The sequence below is a fragment of the Ictidomys tridecemlineatus genome, chromosome 1 (genome assembly GCF_052094955.1).
Source record: "Ictidomys tridecemlineatus isolate mIctTri1 chromosome 1, mIctTri1.hap1, whole genome shotgun sequence".
In the NCBI taxonomy this organism is placed as follows: domain Eukaryota; kingdom Metazoa; phylum Chordata; class Mammalia; order Rodentia; family Sciuridae; genus Ictidomys; species Ictidomys tridecemlineatus.
The window spans coordinates 2,801,297-2,829,100 of record NC_135477.1 but is presented as its reverse complement, the minus strand read 5'-3'; the positions used below and the strand labels follow the sequence as shown (position 1 = coordinate 2,829,100).

The 27,804-nt window shown below is 51.8% G+C and overlaps 1 protein-coding gene across 4 annotated transcripts in view; it reads left to right on the top strand.

The window, feature by feature from the left end:
• Mgmt (O-6-methylguanine-DNA methyltransferase) overlaps positions 1-27,804 on the top strand; it is a 227,458-nt gene that overhangs the window by 144,509 nt on the left and 55,145 nt on the right. Inside the window, exon 1 of one of the 4 annotated variants that reach the window (XM_078024208.1) lies at positions 2,172-2,282. The exons of the other annotated variants lie outside the window; for them this stretch is intronic. Within the exon in view, the coding sequence (XP_077880334.1) occupies positions 2,248-2,282 (35 nt within the window). The 5' untranslated portion in view covers positions 2,172-2,247. Of the gene's footprint in view, positions 1-2,171; positions 2,283-27,804 lie in introns of those variants that run through there. 4 annotated transcript variants of the gene reach the window in all.

Genomic DNA, 27,804 nt, shown 5'->3' with positions numbered 1-27,804 from the left:
AGGACTCAGGCCCCTGAAACCCCATCAGCTGTGCCCAGCCCTGAAGGCTTCTCCTGGGAGCAGGTGCCCTTCTGGACTCCCCCTTCCAGGGGTGTTGGAGTCTGAGACCTACAACTTGGGCTCTTGTAGGTAGCATTTTCTGGCATTAATGAGTGACGTGGTGGTGCCAGGTGACTGCTAAGTTAAAGAACACTGTTAGTGAATTTTTTAAAGGTCATTTGACTCTAGAAAAGCTAGGGTTTTTTTTTTTTTTTTGTGTGTGTGTGTGTGTGTGTTTAAAGCATTTTATAGAAATGTTCAACAGCAAGGTAGAACCTGAAGTCCTAAAGGGACTTGAGTATAGTGAGTACATTGCCCCCTTGCACACCACGGCTGCCCTCAGCCACGGCTTTACCCTGCTGCGTCTGTGCACCCAGCTCTCCTGCAAGCCGAAGGACAGCCTGCAAGGCCAGCACCCCAGTCGCCGTGTGACATTGGCCAGTGATGTGGAGAAAAATCGTCTTGCAGAACTCGGATAGGCCATTTAAACTAGGGAAGGCTTGCACGCCGCCTTACTTCCTTTCTCAGATGTTTGTCACTTAGAATTTGGTTTAATTAAAGACAGAATTTACCCATCAAAAGAAATCGTCCTGCCCTGTGTGAATTTCACATTTTGAGATTTGAGTGCTAGTACCAAAGAAAGAAAAGTGCACAGCCCAATACTTAAAGCTGTACTGACCCAAAGTTGAACCGAATCCCTATGAGTAACTTACCAACAACAAAAGAGGTGTTCCTCTGGGGGCCTGCCACATGGACACCGGTGGCAGATGGGCTCAGGGTGGTCCAACGTCACTCTTCGTCCAGCATGGAGCGTCCACACTTGGCACCTGAGGAGGACCCCAGGAAGGCTGCTGGTGGAAGCAGGGGCTGCGATCAGCCTCAGGCACAGCGGGGGTTGTGCAGGGATCGCTGATGTTTATAAAGTGAGGAGCAAAGACCGTAGGAAGCAGCCCTGCATGTGAGACCTTGGCTCCGCACCCTCCTCTCCTGGCGCCAGGGCTCTGTCAGCCCTGTCTAGGAAGCCAGTGCTGTTGAGCCCCGGCCCCCGCGGCCACCAGAGATGGCAGAGTTCCAGTAGAGCGGAGAGAGAAGGCCTCTGACAGCAAGGTGAGCTGCTGCCTGCACACAGCCCCTGGGGACTCTGACCCTCCTGGAAGGCCAAGGAGGGCCTGTGTCCTGGGGGAGAGGATGGCCCTGGAGAGGAAGAGCTGGGGTGTGCCCACACTCCTGCAGAGGCTGCACAGCTGACCACGCGCCTGGCAGCCGAGTGGGGAGCAAGAAGCATCCCCACTGTGGACCTGCGTGTGTGCCTGTGAGGTGCTTGTGCTCCTACATGGCTGCTGCTGTCCCTCTGTAGTGGGTGTGTTCCTGGGGGTGGAGCCCTGTCTGCCGCAGTCTGGAGGAGCGTGAGCCACTGCTCGCAGGCTCTGGGTTCCGGAGGGCAGGCCCTCTCACCGTGTGGAACACCTCCCGCGCCCACCCTCACATGCCACGGCCTGAGCCAGCTTCCTGAGGGGCGAGTCCTTCCCAGGAAGCGTGGGCTACACTTGCAGGTGGAGTGCCCAAGCTGGGATCTGTCACCCTCCCGAGCCCTTAGGGCGGGCACAGGCACTGTTGGGTCACACGGAACTGATCCCAAGTCACTTGGTTATGTAGCTGGCTCTGACAAGAGAATGGTCCACGTGCACAGTGCTTTTATTGACACGACCTCTAGAATCCTTCCCAGCCACAAGAGCCTTCTCCTTTAGGCTCCGCTGGCAGCAGGTCTGCACTGGAGGTTATTTTAAAACCAGGTGAACTAAAAAGCTAAACCACGTAGACCTTGAAAACTGGCACCCTGAAGTCCCTGTCTTCTGCATTTGACAGTCAGTGGCTTCTTCTCCAGGCTCTTGAGGATGCCAGGACCCTCTGATTTAGACTGTAGTGGTTAAGGGTAGCCAACTTGGTTCCACCCATCCTGAAACGGGTCAAAGTCCATCCTGAAATTGGAGTGTACCTGTAAGTACACTGGATGGCCCATGAGCTGGGGTGCTGCCAAGATGGGCAGCAACAAAGCCAGCCACTCCCATGCCCCCAAGATGATGGCCCTGAACTCTGATCAGCTGTGGATCAGCACAATCCCCAGCGGGTTGAGGCAGCTTGTGAGCGGTACACAGTGTGGTAGGAGGCGATTCTGATGGCAGGAGAGGATCAGGAAGGAACCTGGGAATGCAGAATGGCGCCCATCACAGGGCTCTGGAAAGGTCTGTTCTGCATCACGCAGGCCCCCAGCAGGGTGTTCGGGATGTGGGGCAAAGATGTACAGGTAGGAAGAGGTACAGGGAGCCAGCGGCAGTGGGCGTGGAGAGGAACCTGCTGAGGGTGAGGCAAGGAGCTGGTGGGGCAACATCCAGAGTCCTAGGACCAGACTACTCAACCTCACTGCTCACGCTGACCAGGCTGCAGCCTGGGCCAGGTGCAGCGGGTCCCAGGGCCCCAAGCAAGGGCTGCGTCTGCTGACTCCGTTCAATAGAGCTCCTTCTGCACCCTGCCGTACTTGCTCTGCCGTGATGGCACGAGGCCGCCTTCCTGCCCTGGCTTCCAGGTACCTGACAGTTAGATCATCTGTCTGTGGTTTTGTGCCTGACGGGACAGAAGGACAAAAGGACCACAGGTCCAGGGTGAAGAGCAATCTTTTGAGCCACCTTGAGGGAGGATGAGGATAGAAAGGAGGTGCAGGTGGCCAGTGACCGCCACACCCTCCCAGGCCTGGGAGCCTGTGGGGTCAGCACAGCAGGAGCTCAAGCTAGGCCTCTGCTCCTGGGCACCTTCGTTGGCTGTCGACTTAAAACAGAGGTGAGTCCTTTAACGTGGGCGACTCAGCCTAGGTCCGGGGTCACCATGAGCTCTGTGGGGAGCACAGGCCCAGCCAGGGCAGAGAGTGGAGGGCCCTGAGGACACTGAGTGGGGGAGCCTCTGGAGAGGCCAGGTGGGTACGGGGTGCTCATACCTCCTTCTAAGCAGGGGTGGAAGTGGAGTCTCGGGAAGCCGCGCTGGGCAGTGCCAGGCAGGATGCGGGCCTCCTGCTGCCTCCTCAGGCCCCTTCACCCTGAGGGTGAAGTCAGCTCGGCATTTGGATTGGGGGTGTCGGGGTGGGGATGGGTCGTGACAGATCACTTGCTTTCACAAGTGCCCAACAGTGAATCCTCCTCCCCTCAAGAGGTGGGTCGTTCTCCTGGAAAACGGTAGAAATCCTTGATGGTGCTCTTTTAGAATTCCTGCCCCGTCAGGAGGGGTCCGTGGAACTGTGGCAGGAGTGTGCAGCTCTGTCTGAGGTGTGCCACAGCTCTTCTGCCCACCATGCTGCAGAGGTCACGCCTGCTCCACCAGGAGGCTCCAGGCAGGGGCCAGGCCTCCATCTTGTTGGGGAGGCTGGAGGGCATGCAGAGAGGGCCAAACTGGCCCTCACCCAAGGAGTTGCTGGCGTGGTGTGGTCAGTCCTCTGAAGGTGTGAGATCCATAGCATGGTCCTGTCGGGGCCCTACCCACGCTCTGGTTCTTGTGGGCCTGAAAGATTGTCATGGTCACCTGCACACTGCCCGTTATGTTGCTGCATGCGGGGTGTCCACTCTAGCACAGTGCCTATTGGAGGGGCTTGGTGGCTGGGAGTCTCTGCCCTTCTTTATATTTTTTTAGAGAGAAATTTTTTTTTATATTTATTTTGTAGTTTTTGGCAGACACAACATCTTTGAATGTGGTGCGGAGGATTGAACCCAGGCCGCATGCATGTTTTTTTAGAGAGAGAATTTTTTAATATTCATTTTTCAGTTTTTAGTGGACACAACATCTTTATTTTATGTGGTGCTGAGGATCGAACCCAGGCCGCACGCATGCCAGGCGAGCGCGCTACCACTTGAGCCACATCCCCAGCCCCTCTGCCTTTCTTTATAACGGTGGTCACTTGGCAAAACAAAGATGCTCTTCCTTCACAGACTGTAGCTCACAAAGGTGAATGAGGTCTCATTTTCTAAGGCCTCAGCCCTGCTGCTGCAGGAGCCTCATCCTCACGGAGGCAGGGGAACCTGTTTGCTGTGGGTTTCCGTGTCTGGTGCCTGAGCCTCTGCCACTTCCTTGGGCACTTGAGGCCAGAGCTTTGGCATGTGATTTTCGTCTGAGTGCGGCGACACCCGTGCCCGGTGAGTTGTGCAGCACTCTGTCATCCTTCCCGCAGGAGTGGAAGGAATGAAAGTCACATTCCTGTGTGAGGGCAGGAGGCAGCTGCTCCTCAGCGCAGCTGCAGGTTGTTGCCGCCTGAGCAAGAGGGACCTCGGTGACAGAGGGACTGGGTTGTCTGTTCATGCTGCTGCCCACTAAATCTTGCAGACTTTGTACCCTTGTGAGCGTGTTTGCTTAGGGGCGTGTGTCTCCACACAGAACAGCCGTTGACTTTGAACTGACACTGCAGGCAGCAGGTGATGCTTCTGGGGACGTTGGCTAGCAAGAGCAGCAAGCCCCATGACTTGTGGTGGCAGTCAATGCCGCCCCAGCCCTGGGTGAGCACAGGTCTCAGAAGGTTCTATTAGGGAAGCTCTTACCCCAGAAAAGCCTGAGCTGCAGGGAGATCCAGATGACAGGCCAGGAGAGCTCAGGACAGGTGGTCCAGGAGGGTCCTGGAGGCCCTGCCCCTTCACACAGGATGTCAGCTTTACGTGTCGGGAACTGCTGGGCAGCAGTGAGCTGCTCAGGGTCCTGGCACAGGGCAGCATGGCCCACACTCCCTTGGGAGCCCATCATCTGCCAGAATGGACCCAGGTCCAGCCCTGGGCAGTCTTCCTGGGTGGCCGCCACCTCTGCATGAGCTTGGCAGCAGTGCTCAGTGCTGTCTCTGGGCAGAGAGCTCTCCCACAGCTTCCAGAGCCATGTGGACGTTGACCTTGGGTTCCATGGCAGCAGTACTGGACCCACCTCCTTCACTAGCCCTGGGAGCACCCACCAGAAGACACAGAATGGTGACTCTTCATGTCCCAAGCTGTCCACAACTGGCAGGAGCTCAAGGTGGATAAGCTTCACGTACAAAGCCAGGACTAACAGGTGACTGCCAAGGCCCCGAGGAATGTGGAGCATCCCAAGTGGGGACAGACACAGGAGTTTGCCTGTGGCCTGCCAATCGCCAGCCCTGGGGCTTGTCTTGCTCCTGCTGGCTCTCAATGATGAGTTATCAGAATGCTCTCAGGTGGATTCCTCTGGAAATCCAGGAACAAGTGTGCACAGCAAATCATTTAGGGGCAAGTCATTTTTTGTGAAATACTTCAGGCAGTCACTGGCTTTGTTTAAACACTTAATGAGAGCGGGATTTTGTTTTAGGGATACAGGGACCCCACAAACAAAACGGATGGCATCCCTGCCCTGACAGTGCTTGTGCTCTTGCCTGGGCATGGGCAAGAGAAAGGCAGAATGAACACCCGTATGTGGTTAGAAGCCAGGGGTTCGTCTCTCCTCCTGCGCTCCCCCCACCCCTCTATGAATCAACCTCCTTATATCAGAAAACATTCGGCATTTGGTTCTTAGGATTGACTAACTTCACTTAGCATTGTCTCCTCCAACTGGCAGAGGGGTGGGGTTAGAAATGATGGTGGAACGTGATGGTCATTATTATCCAAAGTACACGTATGAAGACATGAATTGGTGTGAATATACTTTGTATACAACCAGAGGTATGAAAAATTGTGCTCTATATGTGTAATAAGCATGATAATGCATTCCACTACTATATATAAATACTAAAAAGTTAATAAAAAGAAAAAAAACAGGTGTTAGCCGCTGTAGACTCACAAAGCAGCATTGGGGGGTGGGGGTGTTTTGATGGGGTGATGGGAGACTCAGCAGTTGGCTCTGACATCTGGGGAGGAGCTTGGCCCTGTGCTGGCAGGGACAGCCTAGCCAGCTGCCCATGCAGAGAGGGGACCCGTGAGGACAGTGTCTCAGTGTAGCAGGAGACTTCCCCTCACCTTCAGTAAATTGACCTGATGTCACTAAGCTCGATGCCACGGCGACCCCAAGAGTAGCACTACTCCCACCCTCCAAGTGAGACACCCGTCCCAGGAGCACTGTGTCTTAACAGACCCTTCCCTAACTGGCACCTCTGTACTATTTTCTTTGGCTCAGAAGGTTCTTGAAAAGTATATTTAAAGCAGTGTTGAATTGGGAGTTTTTTCTCCCTGCCCCAAAGACCACCACGTCTCTGGGGGTCCTCAAAGCCCAGCAGTGCTCTCCTGCTCCTATGCAGACCTAGTTGTGGGGATCCCCCTCATGAATCCCAGCTCAGGAACCAAAGGGGAGACCTGCAGCTGACTGCTCAGGAGGTGTGGGGAGAGCACAGGCCATGAGACTGGCCCAGCTCTGCCCTGCCTGGCCTCTATAACAGACAGAGTGGCTACTGGGCTCCCTAAGACAGCCCCAAAATGCTCACAGCAAGCCACCCTCGGAGCCCCCGGCATGCGCTGGGTTTGCTCACAGCATTTCTTGGAGACTAACTTGAGTCTAAGTTGGTAGGATTTTTACTTTTTTATTTTTTATTTATTTATTTATTTGTTTATTTTAGTTCTCAGAGGACACAACATCTTTGTTGGTATGTGGTGCTGAGGATCGAACCCGGGCCGCACGCGCTACCGCTTGAGCCACATCCCCAGCCCATTAGTAGGATTTTTAAACCCTGCATTTAAAACTCTTGCCTGGAAAGTCCCACCATTCCCATTAGCACCAGTTCATCACACATCCAAATGCCTAGGTGGTCTTGCTTCAAGGACAGAGGCGTGGCTTGATCTTAACACAGGGGACCCTCCTGTATCCATGGAGCTGTGCAGAGCTTTGACTTGCCCTGAAAGAAATTATGATCAAAGAAAGTAAATTTAGGTAATTACAATGAAATTAATTCCACTTTTGTGTCATGATTTATAAACCTGATTTCAGGACACAAGACACTGTTTTTATTAGCTCTTCATTGTGGCAGTTATTCCTATAACAAGTGGTATACACACATGCACGCTGCATTCCGGTCTCTTTGAGCTGCTTAAAGATATCTCTGGCAAGTTAGAGTGTTACGTTTTCACACAGTCCAATACAACAGTGCTTTTATTGGAGCTTCCAAGTAGTGAGTCTTGCTTTGGAAGATCATTGCTACTGCAAGATTGCGGTGCTGTGCTCATGGTTTCGTCTGATGTGCTCAGTCACCACTTGCAGGGTCTGCTGTGCAACCCAGCGGTGTCCCAGCACGGCAGCTTCTGCACACTGGGACCTGGTGATGGGTTGTCCGGCCACCTCTGAACTGGAAGGGCTGCTTGATTCTCTTTAAGCTCCTGGATATGTGGTCTGGATGTAGACCCTGTCCTGCCTGGGTACTGTGCCCTCTGTCCCCAGGCTTGCTTTCCGCTCTTGGTGAACACTGCTCTACAGAAAGTTTGACATGTGGCAGGAGGTATGCTTTTCACTCTTATTTCCAAATAAAAATCGACTTGGGGCTGGAACACACAAGAAAGGAGCATGTACACATAGTCTAGAGATAGCACACCGGAGGTAGAACGAGGCCAGGGACTCCTGCACAGGCAGTAGGTGGGAGGCCAGGGAAACGATTTCCAACTCACAAGCCAGCAGCACGGGACCAGGAAAGGAAGAAGGAAATCAGCCACTGTCCCAGCTTCCCTGGGACCCAGGACTGGGTTTTAACACTAGGAAAGCCCCAGCTACACTGGGTCGGGCTGTTTGCCCTAGACCATGGCACTTCATAAGAGATCCATACAGCAGTAACCACTACTATGAAAATATACTGTTCCAAGTATTAAAGACCTAAAAGGAAAAGCACTAGAGACTGAGCCTGTGGAGAAACCTGGTCACAGCGAGGGGAAGCTGAAGCCCCCTGGCAGGTGGAAGCCGTGCCTGTGAACACGGACAGTCCCGATCGCATGAAGGTGAAGAAGCCTCCAGGTGGCCCCACGGCAGAACCCAGCTCTGAGCATGCCAGCGACACCCTGTAACAGTGGTTCAGAGAGGAACAGAGCAGAGGGGGACCGGATTGAGGGGCAAATGAACCCATAGGAAGCAGGGCTGGCGTCCTGGTTCAGACTAAGGTGAGAGCGTCAACTTGGGATACTTTAAAAGGCTGAAAGTCACATTCATGATAAAGATAGAACGCTGTGACACAGACTTCACCTGTGTAAAGCAGAAGCTGCTCGGGTGCAGGGAAAACACACAAACCAGACACGTGGGACCTAGACGCACGTCCTCAGGACAAGATGGGGCTCGCGGCCACCTACGAGGATCACGGGAGACCCAGCCATGCAGCCTGTGTGTGCTGACATCTGTGCCCAAGTAGAGCGTGCTCACGTTCTCAGACATAAGACAAAAGTGGAGGATTTACGGAAACATGACGGAAATTAGATCGCAAAAGGCTTCAGAGAAGAACTTCATCCACTAGCTGCAGTGCAGAGGACTTGAAGTCCTTCAGGATGAGGCCTTTCTGCCTGGAAACGGAAAGCAGCAGAAAACCCTGAGGGAAGAGCAGGTATCGGCCAGCCGCAGACTCTCCGTGAAGGTGAGAACTCTGCATATGGAAGATATAACACTTGGTGAGAGGAGGACACCTTGATCCACAAAAAATTGATACCAAACTCAAAGCTGAAAAATAAGGTGAAAGTAAAAGAAATGAAATTTTAAAAAACAATTAGAGAAGGGAAAAATATTTATTAAATGAATAAATTAGTCTCATTTTTTGGGGGGAAAAAGACAAATTATAAGCTATTCAAGAAAATTTTTGAAGATAACAGGGAAATAAGTATTGATACAGAAGTTTTTAAAAGCACAAGAGACTAATTTACAAACAAATATATGAAAACATATTTGAAGTGCATAATTAGGAAAAAATTAGTTTTACCAAAATTAACCCCAATAGAGATAGAAAGCTTAAATAAACCAATTAACATGGAAGAATAGAAAACATTTTCCAGGAACTACTTTGAAAAAAATGGTACCAGGCCCAAGTGCTTTCACAGGAAATACTGATGCAGAAATCCCAAGTAACCCAACATCAGTGAGCGGTTTCTAAGACCTCACTAACAGAATGACGACACGCCAAATCAGGTAGGTGCTCGGGAGCACAAGGGCGGTTTGGTATTAGGTGCAATACAGGTAACAGGTTTCCTGACTGTCATAGTCCTACACAAGTCGACGACTAATGCCAGTGACTTTCACACTCTGGGCTGTGGTGGGGGACAGCAGATGCCCTCCTTGGGAGTTTGTTTCCCTAGTGGTATGAGGCTGCTGAGTGTGGACTGAGCCACTGGCTGGGCGTGTTGTGGAGTGGGGAACCAGGGTCCCTGTGGAAAAGGAGACGCCTCCTGCGGTGTGGAGTGGGGACCACAAGGATGAAGCTGGTGGAGGTGGGTTGGGATGTGCTGCTCAGCGTGACCTTTTTATTACTAAAGTGTGCACATGTGTACCTGCTGCTTCAGCTGCGTCTGCTGAGAGTGCAGAAGCGGCGATGCCACCCTGGCTCCCAGACTGCTGTTCACACTGAAAGGACCCTGAGGAACTCGGGGAAGGCCTGGTGCCAGCACTGGGCAGGGCCATGCAGTACAGGGCCCCGCATCACTAAGGAAGGAGGGAGAGCAGACTGCTGTACTCGCGACCCTGCAAGTGAGCTTCCAAGTGACAAAGCCAGACACAGGCCACAGGTGTGGCTACCACCCTGTTGCAAGATCATAGGGGACAGAGCTGACCGTGGCCCCCAAGGTGGTGTGGAGGGCTGCAGGAAGTTCCTGGGGCCAGGGAATCATCTGTCTGGATTCGAGTGGTTATGTGCCTGGGCGTGGTCAAGACTCTCAGAGCTGCACCACAAAGGGGGTTGACTTTACTGTGTGCACATTATATCTTTAAAAGACACTTGAGTCATGAGAGAGAAGGCTGTGAGTCCGTCCCAGGCTGAGGGAAGCTAAACAGCACGCTGCGAACTCGCCCAAGAGGAAGGGCGTGCACGGGGTGGCAGTGGCGTGGTGGTGAGGCGGAAGCACCTGTCTGTGCGGCCTCTGCAGTTAGCCAGCCCCTGGGCTGTGGCTGCCCAGGAGCCTGCTGGGGAAGCCAGCACTTGGGGCAAGCACCTGACGGTTCTCACAAGAACGGGTCAGAGGGGACACCCAAGTGTCCTGTTCCCCTCATGTTTCCGTCACTTGAGGGTATCTGGAGGAAGATTTTCAAATGAAATGAAAACTTAGATGCTCTTGCTCACATGTTCTGCACGTTTTAGAACCCACCTGACAACTTCTGCCTCAAAGAAAAACCCAGTCACAGTTTGATTCTGTCTGTTCGTCATGAGGATCGGGAAGCACGATTGTCACGTTAGCCTTGAAGGAATTGTGACGCTCTGGCATTTCCCTCTGCAGCAACGTGCCGCCTGTCCCTACTTCACTCCCCTTGGTTCCTTCCGTGAAGGGTCACACTTTTGACGTAGAACTTGTAGAACTCGGGTGGTTGCTGAGTTTAGTTGGGTGTGTTTCTGAACCTCCTGGGTGTGAGGTCTTCGCCTCCGCAGTGACTGGCTGGTCATTTCCAGTGCCCAGAAGTGTTAGGCCTTTTCGCCGAGTTCCCCGATTTGTTCTGACATCAGTGTGTTCTGTTTAGTTTACTCAATCCTGTTGGAGACATTGGGTTTTTCCTTCTGGATCCTTTGTGCGTCTGTCTCCAGGCAGCACAGGAGTGGTGATAGGGTCGCTGGGATGTGCCTCAGCAGGCGGTTCCTGAGGTCCGCGTTCTCGGTGTTTCTCTGTGCAGCACAGTGATTTGGCACAGGTGTTCAGCTGCTGTTCTCCATGAGGTGGACAGAGTGTGTGTCCACAAATGAGTGGCAGATATGCCCAGGGATCGCTGAATCTCATGGGGTCTCAGCATTTGCCAATTATCAGATGCAAGATAAGAGTTGATGGGTGGTTCCCATCACTGAGCATTTATGATTTACTGAAAACTGTCACGTATTTAAAATCCACCTAACCTTATGTAGGTGAGATGCTTAGACTATAATAGTGCCAAATGTGCCAAACTGACCTTGTGTTTGTCCTGTGTTGGGAATCAGGACTTTGAGTGCTGGCCATCCATGCTTCATGAATAAGGTCCAGTTCTAACAGCCACTTCCACTTCTTGTGTCTTGCCCTTGCTGCTTTCAGGCCTCAATAGCAGTCGTTGCAACTGAGACTGTGGCCCCCAGAACCGAGGTGTTCACCATCTGGCCCTTTAGGGACATGGGCACCCACCTCTGGCTGAGGGGGAAGATTGCGATGGAGGTGCTGCCGTGCATGGTGATTTTAAGAGAGCGTGTGTGTGGCCATTGCCCTTGCATTGCACAAATTTAAATATTCTCCTGGAGCTAACAATATTCTGATTCAGCAAAGAAGTCACTTGAGTCCTTGCCAAGCACCCAAGGGCCTGCCATCTTCAGCCACTTGGACTTGATCTCATTTACCAGGTGGTCGTGGGGAGCTGTGTGCTCTTCCCCTGCAGTGACCCACCATGAGAACAAGCCCATGGGGACCGGCAGTGAAGAGCTCAGCCTGTTTTACTTGTGGACTGTGTGCAACTCAAGTTCATGTAGGTTATTTTTAGAAAGCCTGCACATCTTTGTGCATACTTGTTTGCATTTTGGGATGTCAGTTAAAGCCCTTATCACATTGTTACCTTTGAGTACTTTTTACGTGGAATTGCTGGCAAGGAATTCTCCTGTTGTGTTTTGTTTTTTTACTTTTTATGAAAATGTCTTAATCTTCTCTTTTAACCTTTTTACTTGGTGTTGAATTCTGGGTTGGCAGTTGTTTTGTTCAGAATCTAGAACCATGCCTTCCATTTCGGGCTTCCCTATCCTGAGACGTCAGCTGTTGGTCGTCGCCTGGCTTCTTTGAAGAGACTCCTCCTCCCCAGATGCAGATTGGACAGGCTACATGTAGCGTTCTTATGCTGTGTCGAGACCACAGGGCTTCCTGAATCTGTGGCTTTGTGTCTTTCAACAGTCTTGGGATGTTTTCTTCTGTGATTTCTTCATTTGCTGTTTTGTTTGTTTGTTTTTTTTTGTTTTTTGTTTTTTTGGGGTTTTTTTTTGTTTTGTTTTGTTACTATTCTCTCAAATTTCCTTCTGTGAGCCCATTTGGACTCCTGGTGGAATCCATGGTGTCTTCTGAGTCTCATGTTATCTGTTATCTTTCATTATTTCATCTACATGCTCCATTGTGTTGACTTCTTCTGATCCAACAGTAATTCTCACTAATCTTCTTTTTCATTCTGCTGGATTTTGATTTTAAATTTAGAATCTACTATTTCATGAATTTGCTCCAATTCTAGTATTTTCATTTTTCTGAAATAGTTTGAGATTCTTTCCTGAATTGTACAACCTTGGCTTTTTTCCTACTTGAACATAGTAAAGCAGTTATTTTAAATTCCAACCAGCAGACTCCTGAAGTCTGAGAGCTTATTTGTTTGTATTGTCTTTCCTCCTCGTGTGTCTACCCTGCTTGTGTTCTACTTTGTCATGTTCTTACATTGGAAAAGTCCTGTGTAGAGGTGACACATTGCCTGGGAGCCTGTTTTCTCCCAGCAGTGCGAGGGACGCTGGGAGTCTTCCATTGGGCCTCGTCCTGGTCTTGGGGATTAGTACGATCAACTCCAGCTCCTTTGAGGTTTGGCAGGTGATGGCTTGCCCTGATTCCCACAGGAAGGTCATTAGGATTCTGCCCCCAGAATGAGAGGCTCACAGGCAGTCTCGGTTGCTGCAGTCACCTCTGGGGATGGCACTGGCAAGGAGTCCCAGGATGGCCATGTCTGCGCTTAGTGTCTGACCCACCCATTTCTCAAGCTGAGTTCAAAGCTGACTTCCTGGTTAAGAACAGAAAAGCCTTCTCCTCTGGCCCTGCCTCCCTCCCCGTCTTCTTTCAGGGGACATAGAACACTCTTGGACACAAGCTGATAGTGTGTGCAGACACCCCCACCCCACACCAAACGCCACTCAGCTTCATCGCCTGCCTTAAGGTGCTTTCTCTGAGCCTGCGTCTTACAGTGGCATCAGCAGATGGGCTCGTGAACAGCAGTTGCAAGCTGATGTCCACCCTGGGCCTTGGCCCTCCTGCTGCATCCTGAAGAAGGTCGCTGATGTCAGCCCTCTGGTTGTCCTAGATTGTCCTGCTGCCAGCGAGGCGGGGGGGCAGGGGTGCAAGCTCTCTTTGCCTGGATGTCCATTGAGGAAACTGCTACTTTGTATTTCCAGATTCCTGGGTGACCTGAAGTTTGGGGATGCCAGATCTCATCATATGAAACAGCTTTTGTGTGGTGTTCAGTGTGAGTTAAATGGGTTTATGAACTTGATTTGTATGAAAATCTAAAGGGAAATTTGTGGCCAAAGTCATACCGTCTTGCCAAGCCTGATCCTTACTCTGCAGGTCTTTGCTAAATACTGTGACGTGATGATCTAAAGCAGGAGGAGATGCTTCAGCCCATGTCTGAAAGGGGCACCAGGAGCAGGGGCTCTCAGCCTGTGCACGCCGTGGTGGTTCTGCCCGCTCTAGAAAGGAGTCCTAAGTTCCCTGCTTCAATAGCCTCAATGCATGTGACATTGTTCCTACTGCCACTCTCTTGCTCCATCTGTCCTCTCAAGGCCCTTTACCACATGGATCCTCTCACTTGTCTTTGAGAGCAGAGCCTTCAAGGAGTCCCACATGAGCTTGTCTTTGGTCACCCAGGTGCTAAAACTGAAGTGTAGGTCCCAAGGTTTCCAAAGGAAAAATGAAAGCTTTCTAGAGGGTGTGGCTTTGGTTTTCTATGGCACCAACCCCAGGGCGGTTGAGGAGCCAGGTGGCCCTGAGCTCTGTCCTCGGTGGGCTGGATCCGGCCCTCCTGAAGTCTCATGGGGACCTGGTAACACAGAGGTTAAGACCTGGTCTCCCTTCCCTCCTGGAACCCACAGTACCATGTGGTGGTGCTCAACAATCACTGAGCAGGCCATTACTGGCCTGCAGGTGACAGACGAGCTGCCATGGAGAGGTGCCAAGGTGGGGAGCACATGTGGGGTCTGCACTTCTACGTGGGGTCCTGGAGTCTCCTTGAGAGGCAGCATTGAATGAGAGCTGCACCGCTGGAAGGGGCAAGAGAGAAGGGCAGGTGCATGTTGGAGTCACAGAAGGGGACCTCACAGTGGCCCTGGGAAAATCTGGGCAAGGCCCCATGTGCCCTCCCTGCAGTCAGGACCAGCACTCTGAGATGTGTAGGCATGGGGAGCCACTCGGTGGACAGCCTGGGACGCCCATCTTAGGGCTGTTGCTGTGTGTCACCTGGCTGTGGCATGCAGAAGGCGCCAGAACAAGGACTAGACCATCCAGTGACCTAGGCAGGGGGTGAGAGTCGGGACTGTATGCAGGCTGAGGAAGCGGGGTGGAGGGCAGTGCAGAGACGACTCTAACTAGTGGGGGTCCAGGAGGAAAAGCGGCCGTGGCTGGGAGCACAGCCTGGCTTGTGCCCCTCCATGGCATGTGGTCCTGCAGGCCCCTCATTCCTCCCTCCTGCCATGCCCCTCACCCTCATCACTGTGGTTATGGGCTCTTGGGCTCCATTTTCTAGCCCCAAAACACAAATGGCCTCCCTGCGAAGCCAGTCAGCCAAGAGCGGTGGCCGACGTCATCCTACCTGCCATCAGACATGAACACAGAGGCAGAAGGAGACCTGGGGCATGATTGGAAGAGTGTCCCCTGCTCAGAAGTACAAGGCGGAGCACTGTGGCCTGCCCTCTCTGCTCTGGGGAAGGTGGGGAGGCCTCAGGTCTGTAGGACGCTGCGTCTGTGGGCAGCAGGTCGGGCGCTGCCCGTGTGCCAGGTTTGTAGCTGGAGTCACACTGCACCTAAGAAACAACCCTCAGGGTCACCTTGAGGCGATGAATTGATTCTTTAAGTAAACCGTCACAGAAGACTCTCATAGGAAAGACGCACGAGGAAGTGAAAGTTTCTCTCACTGGGAATTTCTTGGTAAATATGCAAACAGATGTACTAAATTAAGACCATGGATTTAAAATGATCTCGGATACCTCACTTCTTAATGCGTTCTGTAAGGTGTAAAACAGGCTACTGCGCATTGGAAGTTGTTTCTCAACATTTTTTCTAAAAGAGAAACAGTTATTGATCAGAGCCCTTGAGGTCCTTACTTGTCTAAAGTGGCCACATTTCAACAAGAGCTACACTGGGCACCAAAGCCAGCACCACAGCCTGACCCAGCAGCCAGCCCCTGGGGTCTCGCTGGTGGGCCAGGGCAAACAGCAGACCTCCGTGCCAGAGATCCAGGGGATCAGTCTACACAAAATGTGCATTTTCAGAGCAACTCTAGTGCACAGATTTTCATTTTCAGCTCTGTGGCGTTTGCTTCGTGTCTCATCCTTGTGGACAGAAATTATTTTCTTTGGTTATGACTGTTTTTAGTGATTTCACGCGGTGCCGCTTTCCTTCTGGGCTGACCCAAGTTGGCCTGTGCTGACACAGGTTAAGTTCTCCCGGTTCCCAGGGCCGCTGTGAACCGGCGAGTCCTGACTTTCCCTCGGCCTCAGTGGTGCAGAGAATGGCCTGCCCCGGGCTTGGAGGCTGCAGCTCACCACACAGTGGTTTCTGAAAGGGAAACTCTGTCGGGATCCAGAGCAACACCCAGATTCTACAGAGGGCAGTGGGCCTGCTGCTGCGGGGACCTGGGCCGGTGAGGAGTGCAGGCTGGGCTGGGGGAAGGGTCCGGCCTTCATAGCTGCTGCCCACACTGCCGAGAGCCATGCCAGGCTCCGAGGGCAGTCCCAGCCTGCTGCAGCACAAGCCTCCTGCCCGGGGATGGGAAGGGCATCAGCCCCAAGAGGAACGGTGACGGATTTAGGTTCTTCTGGTGTCTGCAGGTCAGTACTGGACTTTGAGCAGCTGGACAGACGGTCACAAAGCTACCTCAACAGAGGGAGAACCAAGCACGTGGCCCCACCTGTCTCGGGGGCCAAGAAGAAACCCTCCCTGGGAGGGAGGCAGGGAATTCAGAGGAGGCACCCCAAAACCGTCTGTGGATGGTCGTGGAGCAGCCAGAAGTTCTGATTCTGAGTGGGAGGGAGGGCCCGCGGGCTTGAGGCTAGGGTTTCAGAGACCTGGGACAGCGTCACCTGCCACCGGGCTCCAGAGGAGAGTGGGGCACCCTCACCCCTTGCTGTGCTCGTGATGCTGCAGACCCAGAGCCGGTGAGTGCGTGAGTGGAGGGCACCACTGGAAGGGCTGGACCGCCCTGGCCAGCTTCCCCGTGGGGCAGGAGGGATGGCCAGTGCTGGTGGCAGGCAGTGTGTCACCCTTGCCAGCCGTGTGGGCTGCACACGCTCCGTGGTGGGCCAGGCAGGTGGCCTGCGTCCCTCCAGCACCTCCTACCTGCCAAGCAGGCGTCTTTCCTGGGAAGGTTCCTCTTGCAGTTGAGACGCGGAGACGAGCACAGGTGTTTACCTTGAACCCTGAACTGCGTGTGAAAATGTAATCAAAGCCTCAGCGCCCGGGGGATGCACTTCATAACAGTTAATGACACCTGTGGGGTGAGGTACGGCAGTCAGCGCCCAGTCGCGCATGCGCACGCCGACCTGGCTCAAGGCATAGGAGGAAAGCCGTAATTGACTGTTAAGTCCCCTTAGAAAGAACCATAACATCCTTAGTATGAAGGAAATGTTCGTCATAAGGTCCCGAGGTTTTATTTCAAGCTCTCACAAGGAAGTAGTTTGGTTTCGTGTGTTTTTGTAGAAAACTTAGTTTGATTGAATTTCACGCTTTGATATATCTATTTCCCGAACTTTATGAAGTCCCAGTGTGCCTCAGGGTTCTAAAGGAGCAATTGGGAAAACCCTGGGTGGGTTGGATAAAGTCGGAATGGGACCCTTAATCGCCAGACTGTCCAGACCCTGGGGACAGGGTGCCCTGGCATCCTGTGATGTCCCAAACCTGGTGGGCCACCCACGTGACCTTGGGGCCTGCAGAGTACAGTTGGAGAACTGTGGGTGTATTTTAATGGAAAGTTTATGTAATTAAAAAAATGTGAAGTGTGTAGGAAGTGTTTGTGCGAGGAGCTGCCTTCTGAAGGTCCACCATCTGCACAGAGCAGCGGCCCATGGGGGACTCAGTTGGGGTGGACTGTGGTGTGTTTGGGGTTGGGTAATAGGTCAGCAGACAAACCGACACTCTTTCATTCTGGAATAAAGGGTCTTGGCATTTCCTGCTTGGTGTCTTGGAGACTTGGGGCCGCCTTATGTTTGCTGGATGCCATCGATAGAACAGGTTGCCCTGGGAAAGGTACCCAGTGCTCCCCTCTGTAAGCTCGTCAAGAGTGCAATGCTTCCCAGACCCCACGTCATTGTTACCGTTACACGGAGAACTCCTACGCACTCCATGATATAAAAATGTCATAAAACTTAATTTTCCTAAAACTGCAGAGGAGCAGCGTACTACTCTGCACTCTGCCGTTCTGACCTGTGCCACAGCTAGGGGCTGGAGGCTAGAACCCTCTGGGAAGAAGAGGGCGGCCAGGCTGCAGTGCTGCAGAGCCTGGGGGGAGCTGCCAGTTACTCCCGTTATGTCCCGTCATTTCATGATGGCCATCACACACTATTGCAGGACAAGGGCGGGGGGGGGGGGTTCTTAACCAGCTGCGTGACTTGCAGACCTCGTGGTTGATGACTTGCACAAGCCGAAGAGCACAGAGATGAACCGGTTACACCCACTGGAAGGCCAGCTGGCCTGGTTCTCCTGCTGTCCCCCTGGCATGACCATGAGATGCAGGGTGAGGCTGTGGTCCTGTGGGAACGCAATAGGTTTCCAGTGCTGTGGGTAACCAGCAGCTTCTCCTAGGTGTCTGCAGACATCCAGATGTGGCAGGGAAAGGAGGGAGCTGGGTCTCGGAGCTGCCCTCCCCATTTTTTTCCTATGACATGTCCTGGGGCACACTCCTGACCAGAGTTAAAATGCCTCCCTTAGAGGTACACAGAGATCCTTGTTCCCTGCTGGAGCCCCAGGTGTGGGGAGGAGATGGCAGTGACCAGAGCTTCCCCAACCCCTTTAGCCTTTGAATGTTGGCCCTAGGCCTGGTGGCCATCCTGAGCCACCGTGGTTCACCTCTCCCCGGGCTGCTTCTCCCAGCTGCTTTGCCTGGGCAGCCATCCAGTGGGATTGTTCCTGTCCTGGTCCTGGAATCTGTGTGTCTTCGAGCCCTGGCAGTGCCAGGAGGCCTCTTGCACAGCGTGAGGAGGGCGATGGCATCGGGTGGAGGGGGCTCTGCTGCCTGGCTCGTGGCAGGCTTCATGCACTCCAGCGCTGTGGCAGGAAGCCCTGCGGGGTTTTCACAGTTGGCATGCTCCTGGGACACCCGCCCGTGTTTGCTGAATGACTAGCATGAGTCCTCCATCATCAAGGTTGACGATAGGGTAGCCTTCGTCCCCAATACTCACCCAAAACTGTGCCCCCAGTCCATGCTCCCTCTGCTTTGTGTCATAAATGTGAGCGTCACCTTCCCATTTCCCGACTGTCCCTTGGGTGGGGTGAGATGTGCCACGAACGTGCCTTGTCACCACCATGGTGTCCCACCTGGCAAGCTGTAGATGCAGGTTCAGTTTCCTGAGATTTGCTGGCGTGGCGTTGTAATGTTTGAGCTGCTGCTGTCGGTTGTAGGAAGCATCCTTACACATACCACACGTAAAGCTGCTCTTACTGAAAAGGGGTTTCCCTGGTAGGCTGCTTCCCCTGCTCCCCATAGGGGTTCCCCAGTTCTCAGTCTGTTTCCTGGCTGCAGAGACGACTGTGCAGCTCTGAGAGAGGTCACCCATCCTGAAAATTTGCCAGAATGAGGGATTCTAGAAGGATCGGTAATAGGCATTATTTTAAAAAACTCTGTTCCTAAAGTTTTGCTCTGCAGAGGACCCTATGGAAAGGTCAGAATGGAAGACAGTACTTATAAACCCACATCTGACAAAGGACTCGTGTACAGAACATGCAGTGAGCTCTCTAAACAGCAAGAAAATAAACAAACTGGGCAAGAGATTGGCGCAGACACCTCATCAAAGGAGATGTTCAAGCATAAGCGCATGAAGCGATGCTTGCGGGTAGCCACGGGGAAGCACGGATCAGGACCGGGTGGTGCCACCCCGCGACCCATGCTCCCTGGGAGGCAGTGTGGCTCTTTGCTAGGGAGTGCCCCTCCGGTCTCCACTGCCATGGCAGTCGTCCCCCACTCTTTATCCTAGAGAAATAAAAACAAGTGTCCACACAAAAACCATATGCAGAGATCCAGAGTAGCCTGATTTGCAATGTCCCCAAGGTGGGGACAGCTCAGATGTCCTTCCAAAGACCAAAGGGAAACGGTAGTCCACCCATGAAATGGAATCCTTGCAAAAGCTCAATAAAAAGCAACGAGCTATAAATCCAAGGAGCGACCAGAGGATCTAAAGGGCGTTCTGTTGAGCATAGGAAGCCGTCCTTGCTTCAGGACTCTGCTTCCAGCTCACGAGATGACAAACTAAAAGTGACAGAAATGAGTTCGGTGGTTGGTAGAGACTGGGACAGGGAAGACGTGAACACCGGGTGGCATGTCCTTGTGGAGTGAGCAGCTCTGTGGCTGGCATAGGCACCTGGATGCGGGATGATGTTTCTTTTAAAAGTGTACTTTTTTTCATTTCATAAAAAGTAAGTATCAAACAAGTGGTAACCTCTACGAAGGTATGGCTCTTGGTTGGCAGTGTAATATCCTCTCAGCTCCCTGGGTTTGACTGTGAGGCTTCAAACGGTTTTATCATCCAGGAAAACCGAATGAAGGAAAGAGAAATGCCTCTACTGCAATATTTTTGGATATTCTTAAATTTTAAAACAAAATTTTTAAAAAAAAAATTTATTTCTACTTTTTTATAGCAGTCTTATAGGAGAGGACCAAGAAAATGACCAAGAGTGGGGACAGGTTTTAGTTTACTTCTGTGATCAGAAGTCCGTTTCAGAGGGGTGGGGAGTGTGTGCATGGAGATGGGGCGCAGAGGTGGTTCCTGTAAAGAAACAGTCCCAAACCGGAACATGATGTCATCCCCTGCAATCAGGAAGAAAGGGCACTCCCGACTAGGAAGGCGTGCACAGAGTGGGATGCTGCCCATTGGCACCTTCTGTGATTAGCCTTGTTACCTGGTGTTTAAATGACTTAAAAATTTGGCCACGAAGAGCCAGAGAGAAAATGTCCAAGTGAATATCAGACTTCCGTGTACACAGCAGGTCTGAAGGTTGTGCAGGTATGAAAACCAGAGAACTTCCTCCTGACGTTGATCACATTTGAAACTTGTGCTTTCTTAATTCAGTCTGTTATTGACAGTAATATATTTTAACTCGAGAGCGTGTTCGCTTAGTGCATATTGACTCAGCTTGTTAAAGCCTCCGCACTACATGTGAACATTGGGTTTCCTGTCATGGTGACTTACGGCAGGAGGACAGCGGTGAGTGATTCCTGCCAGTCGAGGGCTTTCACTGGAACCCCACTTGAATGGTAATCATCTGCTCCTGTAATTGCTGTGGAAGAGGATAACCCTCTGGAGGTTTTGCATCTAATCATTTATTTATAAATCTGTAGATGGCAGTCTGCAGAAGACGCGTCGGGGTCAACTTTGTGCTCCAAACAGTTGCCTGATGTTTACACTTCACAGTGTATTTTTTTAACGGTACCTTCAGCCCCCATGATCACAAAAGGACCCCGGCTTGCTGGTGGCTGCTCAGAGCCGCATCCCATGGCCCAGACACTTCATTACCGGCACTCGGCAGAGGCCGGTCCCCTCTGTATTAGCTGAAATATGCATGTTTTTCCATCTCATTAATTCAGTCTACATACAATTAATTTTTGCCTATTAATAAACCCCTTGGTGTTAGTGACAGCTATCTAAACCACTTCACCTCGTGTGGAAGGAGAAAGTGCTGCTGCTGTTCCCACCCCTCGCCTTCCGCGCTGGCTTTGTGTTGGGACAGAGGGTTTTGCAGTAAATCGAGCTTTGAGGAAATGTGCACCATGGAGGATCTCCATGCAGCCTGGCTGGTGGGCAAGGTTCGAGTCCTAGTCTGCGCCATCTAGATCTGGGATGCATGGGGGTGTGCAGAGCTGTCTTCGCTGTGGGAGTCTCAGGCCATGGGAGGGTGGATGAGTTGGAGCCTTGCATGAGGGCAAGACGAGCTTGCTTCCACAGTCCTCCCCAACTGGGACACTCCTCAAAGGACATCTTTCCCGTGTCTTCCAGCTCATGGCTTTTAAAAGGAGTATCTTATTAAATCTGTGAATGCAAGTGGGTGACTTTGTGAGTGCTGCTGGCAAGAGTCTCCGTGGGGCCTTGAGAGTGAAATGGAGACCTCGGTATCCAGAGGCATCTGCCCCAGGCCAGCTGCCCAGGACTATGCCTGCTGCCACCCTGGGTGGATCTTGGCCACAGGAACCCTCTCACAGGGTAGCACCACCAGCAGACGAGCTGCACAGTCCCTTGTATGTATACCTTAGCAGCTCCTGGGCTCCTTGCCTGGATCTGTAGACCTTATGGTTATAGCGTGAGTCAGGAGGGAAGTCCACACACAGGCTGCGAGGGGGAGCTGGAGCAACAGGGTGCTTCCCCAGGGGCTCTGCGTCCTGCATGTGAAGCACAGGTCTGAGGCAGACCCAGGTAGCTGCTGACATGGGAAGCCAGAGCAGGTCTGTGCTGCTGTAAGACTGATCAACAGGAACGTCTTCAGAATTTTCCATGAGGAGACCCAGTCAGTGTCTTTGGTCAGCGAAATTGGAAGCAGGTGACTGATGGTCAGATAAACATTCATTATGCTGACTTTCAGATATGCCATGTATATAAAACTTATGACGATGATTAGCAAGAACAGGTTAGCAGCTTTGATGAGAGCACATAGTGGCGAGAGCACAGCAATCCACACCCGATTCCCAGGGTCAAGCATCAAGTCTTGCTGGAGCCCCCAGCTTCCTGCCTGGCCGGGGTCTGGCGCGCTCCCTTCAGCCAGCTGCAAGAGCCAGTCCTGGGTCCTACTCCCAGCCTCACACCTGGAGTCTCCCTGGGACGGAGGCAGAGCTTGTCCCCACAGCTCGGCAGGACCCCCAGGCCCTTCCCACTGAGACTCCCGCCTCACTCCACCGGTTGTGCCCCACCCAACCAAGTGGTGCACGCCAAGAATCCACAGCCAGCTCTTGCAGGAGCGAGGAACTGGTGCTGGGTGACCTCGGAGCCACCGATGCCAGGGAAGGTGGGGTCTGAAGAGCTGTCCTTGCAGGAGGCCTGGCCACTCCTGCCCTTGACGTGAGCACACACAGCTCAGAAAGGGGAGTCTCTGCTATTTTTGTGATGAATTATCTTCATGGACACATCTTTCTGAGCCCTGTTTCTACTTAATTGAATAAGAAATGTTTGTTTATGTTTGTATTGATGTACTTCTGTGTTTAATGATTCTCCAGTTTTGAAGATTGACCCATAAACCTTTCCTTCCCCCTCGCCCCTCTTTATTCTAAAGTTTGAGACGTGCACAGTGGCAGATGTGCTTAACAAACATCCTTCATCTATTTCATGCTACTTTTTAATGTCAATTATAAAGAAAATTACTCCTCTGGCTTCCGAAGTTTACTTAAATCTCTTCTGAGAAAATCGGCAGCTCTTCAGACTTAATGTCCAAAGCAGTGGAAGTAGACGTTGGGAGACAGACTGGTAGGTGGACAGGAGCACGTTTTTTAAAAAAGTAAAGAAGAAAAAGTCAAGACGCCGAAACACCAGGGCTCTGGAGCTCTGTCAGCTCCCAGGTACCCACAGGGAGAGTGGCAGGAAGTGCTGCCTGAGGAGGACGGGCCAGGAGGCTGTCCCCCTTGGTACCTGGGGAGGCTGCCTGTCCTGGCTGGTCTTTGTATTTGCCTGATTCTGGCGAGACCTTGTGAACAAGCTGTTCAGGACCAGAAGAGATGAGTGTGAAGCACAGGATGAAGGAGAACCAAGAGCCAGGTGACCTGTCCCTCCATGTGGCCTCCAGGCTGAGCCAGGGTCCGTGCTCTGCTGGCTGTGGGCCGTCCTCAGAAGGCAGCTCCGTAACAAGGGACAAGAGAGAGCTCTGGAGTAGAGCACTGCCACACTGTCCAGCCTGGGCGACGGCCACCCTTCCTCGCAGCCCGGGAGTGCCTGCATCACGCTGCTGCTGGGCTCTTTTGAAAAAGCATCTGTTTCTTTTTGATCCTTTGTTTCTTAATGTTCAGCAGAATTACTCGATTCTGGTTCATGTATATTATTTCACTTTTTTCCGTAAAACATTTAATGGAATTGGCAAGCAGGGTGCTTTGCAGTTTCCCAAGCTTAGCGGTGCAGCTTCAGACCCAGCACCACCCTGTTCCTGGCTTGGTGTTTGGAAATAGGAGGAGCTGGTTCCTCTAGTCACGTAATAATTAACAAGAAGGTGAGGAGGGGGACCTGGGGCCTGGCGAGGGTGGACGTTGTCCTCGATTCTGACTCGACCTCTTCATGTGTTAGAGAAGGCCCTGGAGCAGTGCAGTGGGTCCAGCAGCTGACACAGGCCCACGCCCCCTCCCAGGTCGCTGGTCTGCCTGCTTTTTAATCTGACAGGAGGGAGGAGGTTCCTGGCCTCCCCATGGCCCTACTCATGGTGGTGCTCGGGTCTGTTGGAGGCTTAGTGGAGCCCCTCGCTCTGGCTGCTGTGCACATTCCGTGCCGCTGACCCAGTGGGTCGTCTCTGTGCCCAAGCTGCCATGTGAGATAAGGCGGCTGTGGAGCGTGTGCACGGAGGGACCCTAAAACCAAGTCTCTAGACTCCTCCAGCTCGCACCACCCCCATGAGCACCTGCTGAATCTTGGACTTGGGGTTGGCTGAGACTGACACCATGGAGGTCCCCGTGCCCCTTGGATGTGGCTCAGCCAGCTCTTGGCTGTTGAGGTTTTGGTTTGTCTCATTTTGTCAGTGCTGGGATAGAAGCAAGGGGCACTCTACCACTGAGCTCCTTCCCCACCCTTTTATTTGTTTCCTTTAAGAAAGGACCTTATCTTCATCATAGCTGCCATTCTGACTGGAGTGAGATGGAATCTTAGAGTAGTTTTGATTTGCATTTCTCTAATTGCTAGCAATGATGAACATTTTTTCATGTATTTGTTGATTGATTGTTTATCATCTGAGAAGTGTCTGTTCAGGTGCTTGGCCTATTTATTGAGTGAGTTATTTGTTTTTTTGGTGTTTAGCTTTTGAATTTTTTTATTTACCCTAGAGATTAGTGCTCTATCTGATGTGTAAGGAGTAAAAATTTGCTTCCAAGACGTAGGCTCTCTATTCACCTCACAGATTGTTTCTTTTGCCGAGAAGAAACTTTTTAGTTTGAGTCCATCCTGTTTATTGATTCTTTATTTTAATTCTTGCACTACAGGAGTCTTATTAAGGAAGTTGGGGCGTAACCCACATGATGGAGATTAGGGCCTGCTTTTTCTTCTGTTAGACTCAGGGTCTCTGGTTGTATTCCTAAGTCCTTGATCCATTTTGAGTTGAATTTTGTGCATGGTGAGAGATAGGGGTTTAATTTCATTTTGCTGAATATGGATTTCCAATTTTCCCAGCACCATTTGTTGAAGAGGCTATCTTTTCTCCAATGCATGTTTTTGGCACCTTTGTCTAATGAAAGGTAACTGTGATTATGTGGGTTTGTCTCTGTGTCCTCTGTTCTGTACCATTGGTCTGCATGTCTGTTTTGGTGCCAATACCATGCTTTTTTTGTTACTATTGCTCTGTAGTATACTTTAAGGTCTAGTGACTTCAATTAGAATGGCAGCTATTCTGAAGACAAACAACATTAAGTGTTGGCGAGGATGTGGGGGAAAAGGTACACTCATACACTGCTGGTAGGACTACAAATTAGTGCAGCCAATCTGGAAAGCACTATGGAGATTCCTTGGAAAACTGGGAATGGAACCACCATTTGACCCAGCTATCCCTTTCCTCGTTAAAGGACTTAAAAACAGCATACTACAGGGACACAGCCACATCAGTGTTTATAGCAGCAGAATTCATAATAGCTAAACTTGGAACCAACCTAGATGCCCTTCAATAGATGAATGGATAAAAAAATGTAGCATGTATGCACAATGGTATATTACTCAGCAATAAAAGAGAATAAAATCATGGAATTTGCAGGTAAATGGATGGAGTTAGAGAAGATAATGCTAAGCGAAGCTAGCCAATTCCAAAAAACCAAATGCTGAATGTATTCTCTGATATAGGAGGCTGATTCATAGTGGAATAGAGAGAGAGAGCATGGGAGGAATAGTTGCACTCTAGATAGGGCAGAGGGGTGGAGGGTAAGGGAGGGGCAGGGGGTTATAAATGGTGGTGGAACATGATGGTCACTATTATCCAAAGTTCATGTATGAAGACATGAATTGGTGTGAATATACTTTGTGTTCAACCAGAGATATGAAAAATTGTGCTCTATATGTGTAATAAGAATTATAATGCGTTTCACTGTCATATAAAAAATGAAAAATTAAAATATAAAAAGAAAGGACTGGGGTTGTGGCTCAGCGATAAAATGCTTGCCTAGCACGTGTGAGGCCCTGGGTTCGATCCTCAGTACCACCTAAAAATAAATAAATAAAATAAAGGTATTGTGTCAACTACAACTGAAATAGTACTTATTTTTAAAAAAGAAAGAAAAAAGAAAGGACCTTGCTAAATTGCTGAGGCTGGCTTTGAACTTGAATCCTCCTGCCTCAGCCCCTCAGTCACCTGGATTACAGGCGTGTGTCACCACACCCAACCTGTTTGACTTGCAGTAGTCACAGACTAAAGCTTCTGGTGGCTTATGTGGCACAGTTGTTGTGTTTGCTCAGCTGCTGGGGTTTGGTTGTTGTGTCTTTCAGAGAATGCATGGAGAAGTTGACGGAAAACACTAAACATCTTTGAGGAAGTACATTAAGGTGACACAGAATGTCAAAATCGTCACTTCACCCCTTGAAGTAGAGCTGTGGTCATTTTGAGTGTGGGTGTGTTAAGGTCTCTTTGTGCCCAGTTCCCCCCTTGAACTTTGCACGTATTGACAACCCACCGGCCATCCTGAGCACATTGCAGGAGGCCCTGACTGCAGCTGCTATCTGTGGGGCCATCATGTGGCCTGAGCCCGCGGAGGCCCAGCAGAGTGGGTAGAGAGATGGTCTTGAGGCTGCACACTGTGCCCCAAGGGCACCCTGGAGGGTGAGATTCGGCCATGTTTATAGGCTCCTGGGTGAATCCAGGGCTCAGGAGGATGGAGAGGGGTCCTATCAGGGGTGCTATGATGTGGCAGAGGTCAGGATGGGGGACTGGTTTCAGGCACTCAGATTGGAGGAGAAAGAGGCACCTTGTAGGTAGGCCTGCAAAGGACAGAGAGGCCACACCTGCCAAGCCTGAGTCCAGGGTCGAGTGCACACGAGGAGTCAGGGAAGGATTGGGAGCAGGACAAGGACATCAGCCAAGCAGGATCTCTGGGCATGACTGAAGTGTGGAGCGGCCAGCTCCACGGCTCTGGTGGCTGTCCAAGCTTGGAAGTCGTGTGTGTGGCTGGGTAGGGAAGGGAGAGGAGCACCCTCAGTCAGGAACACTGAGAGCTGCAGGGCCGTGTCTACAGCCAGGTGGAACCTGGGACCGGCCTCCAGTGTGGGTGATTGTCTCAAGTCAGCGGTGATGGCCAGCCTCCTGGCCTTCAGAATTTGACACCTGCATCTATCCCCAGCAGGTTCTCTATAGTGAGTGACACCCCAAATTGGAAGAGTCCCCGCAGAGCCTTGGCCGGCAGTGAGGGGGCGGGGAGCCTTGGCAGGAGGAGGAGCAGAGGAGGGTTCAGAGGTCCGTGTGGTGGAGGCTGCTGAGACCAAGAGGACATCGGGTAGGCATGTGGGGCTCGTTCATGCTCTTAGGACGGTGCTCTTGAGGCTGTGGTTTCCCCGTAATACTGCAGAGGAGGGAGCAGAGGAGGCTGAACATGGGGCGGGGTGAGCAACCAGAGCCCAGCAGGCTGCAGAGCCGGGGCAGGGAGGACCCCAGAGTCCGTGTCACAGGGACACTGCAGAGGGAACACGGAGGCATGATGGGAGCGGGCCTCAGGTGCAGCTGAAGCGGGCTCCTGCCGGCCTGGTTCCTCCTGGTTTGTGGAGGGATCTGTATCTGGGAATGTGCTGTTAATGTGCTCTCTGGGTTAAAGGTGTTAGAGACCAGGTTTGGGAGGCCGTAGCAGCTCAGGTGCTGGGGCAAAGATGTGTATTTTGGTCCCTACCCACTTTGTAGCCTGCAGCCTTGGAGAGTTGAGCATTGATTTCCTCCACAAAGACAGGATCCAGATGCTTCCCCCACCTCCTGGGGATTGACGGGCTGGTGCAGGGTGCCTGGTCCCTGGGGTTGCTCATCATTGCTGCAGTGGCTTGGTTCTTCAGTGCCACTCACATGCACAGAGTATAGAATTAGCAAAGGAGTTGAGTTAGGATTTGAGCAACGTGTGGATCTGAATGTTTCAGGGGACACCCAGCACAGAAGCACTTGGGAATGACAGGAACAGCTGAGAGAGCTGGACACAGCTATTTCCAGGCAAAGGAAGAGAGCTTGGTTCAGCATGAGTCCCTAGCAGGGCCCATAGCTGCCTCCTGCAGGACCTCCCACAGGCCAGACACCTGTCACAACTGCCCAGCTCACAGCTGTGTATGAATTCAAATGG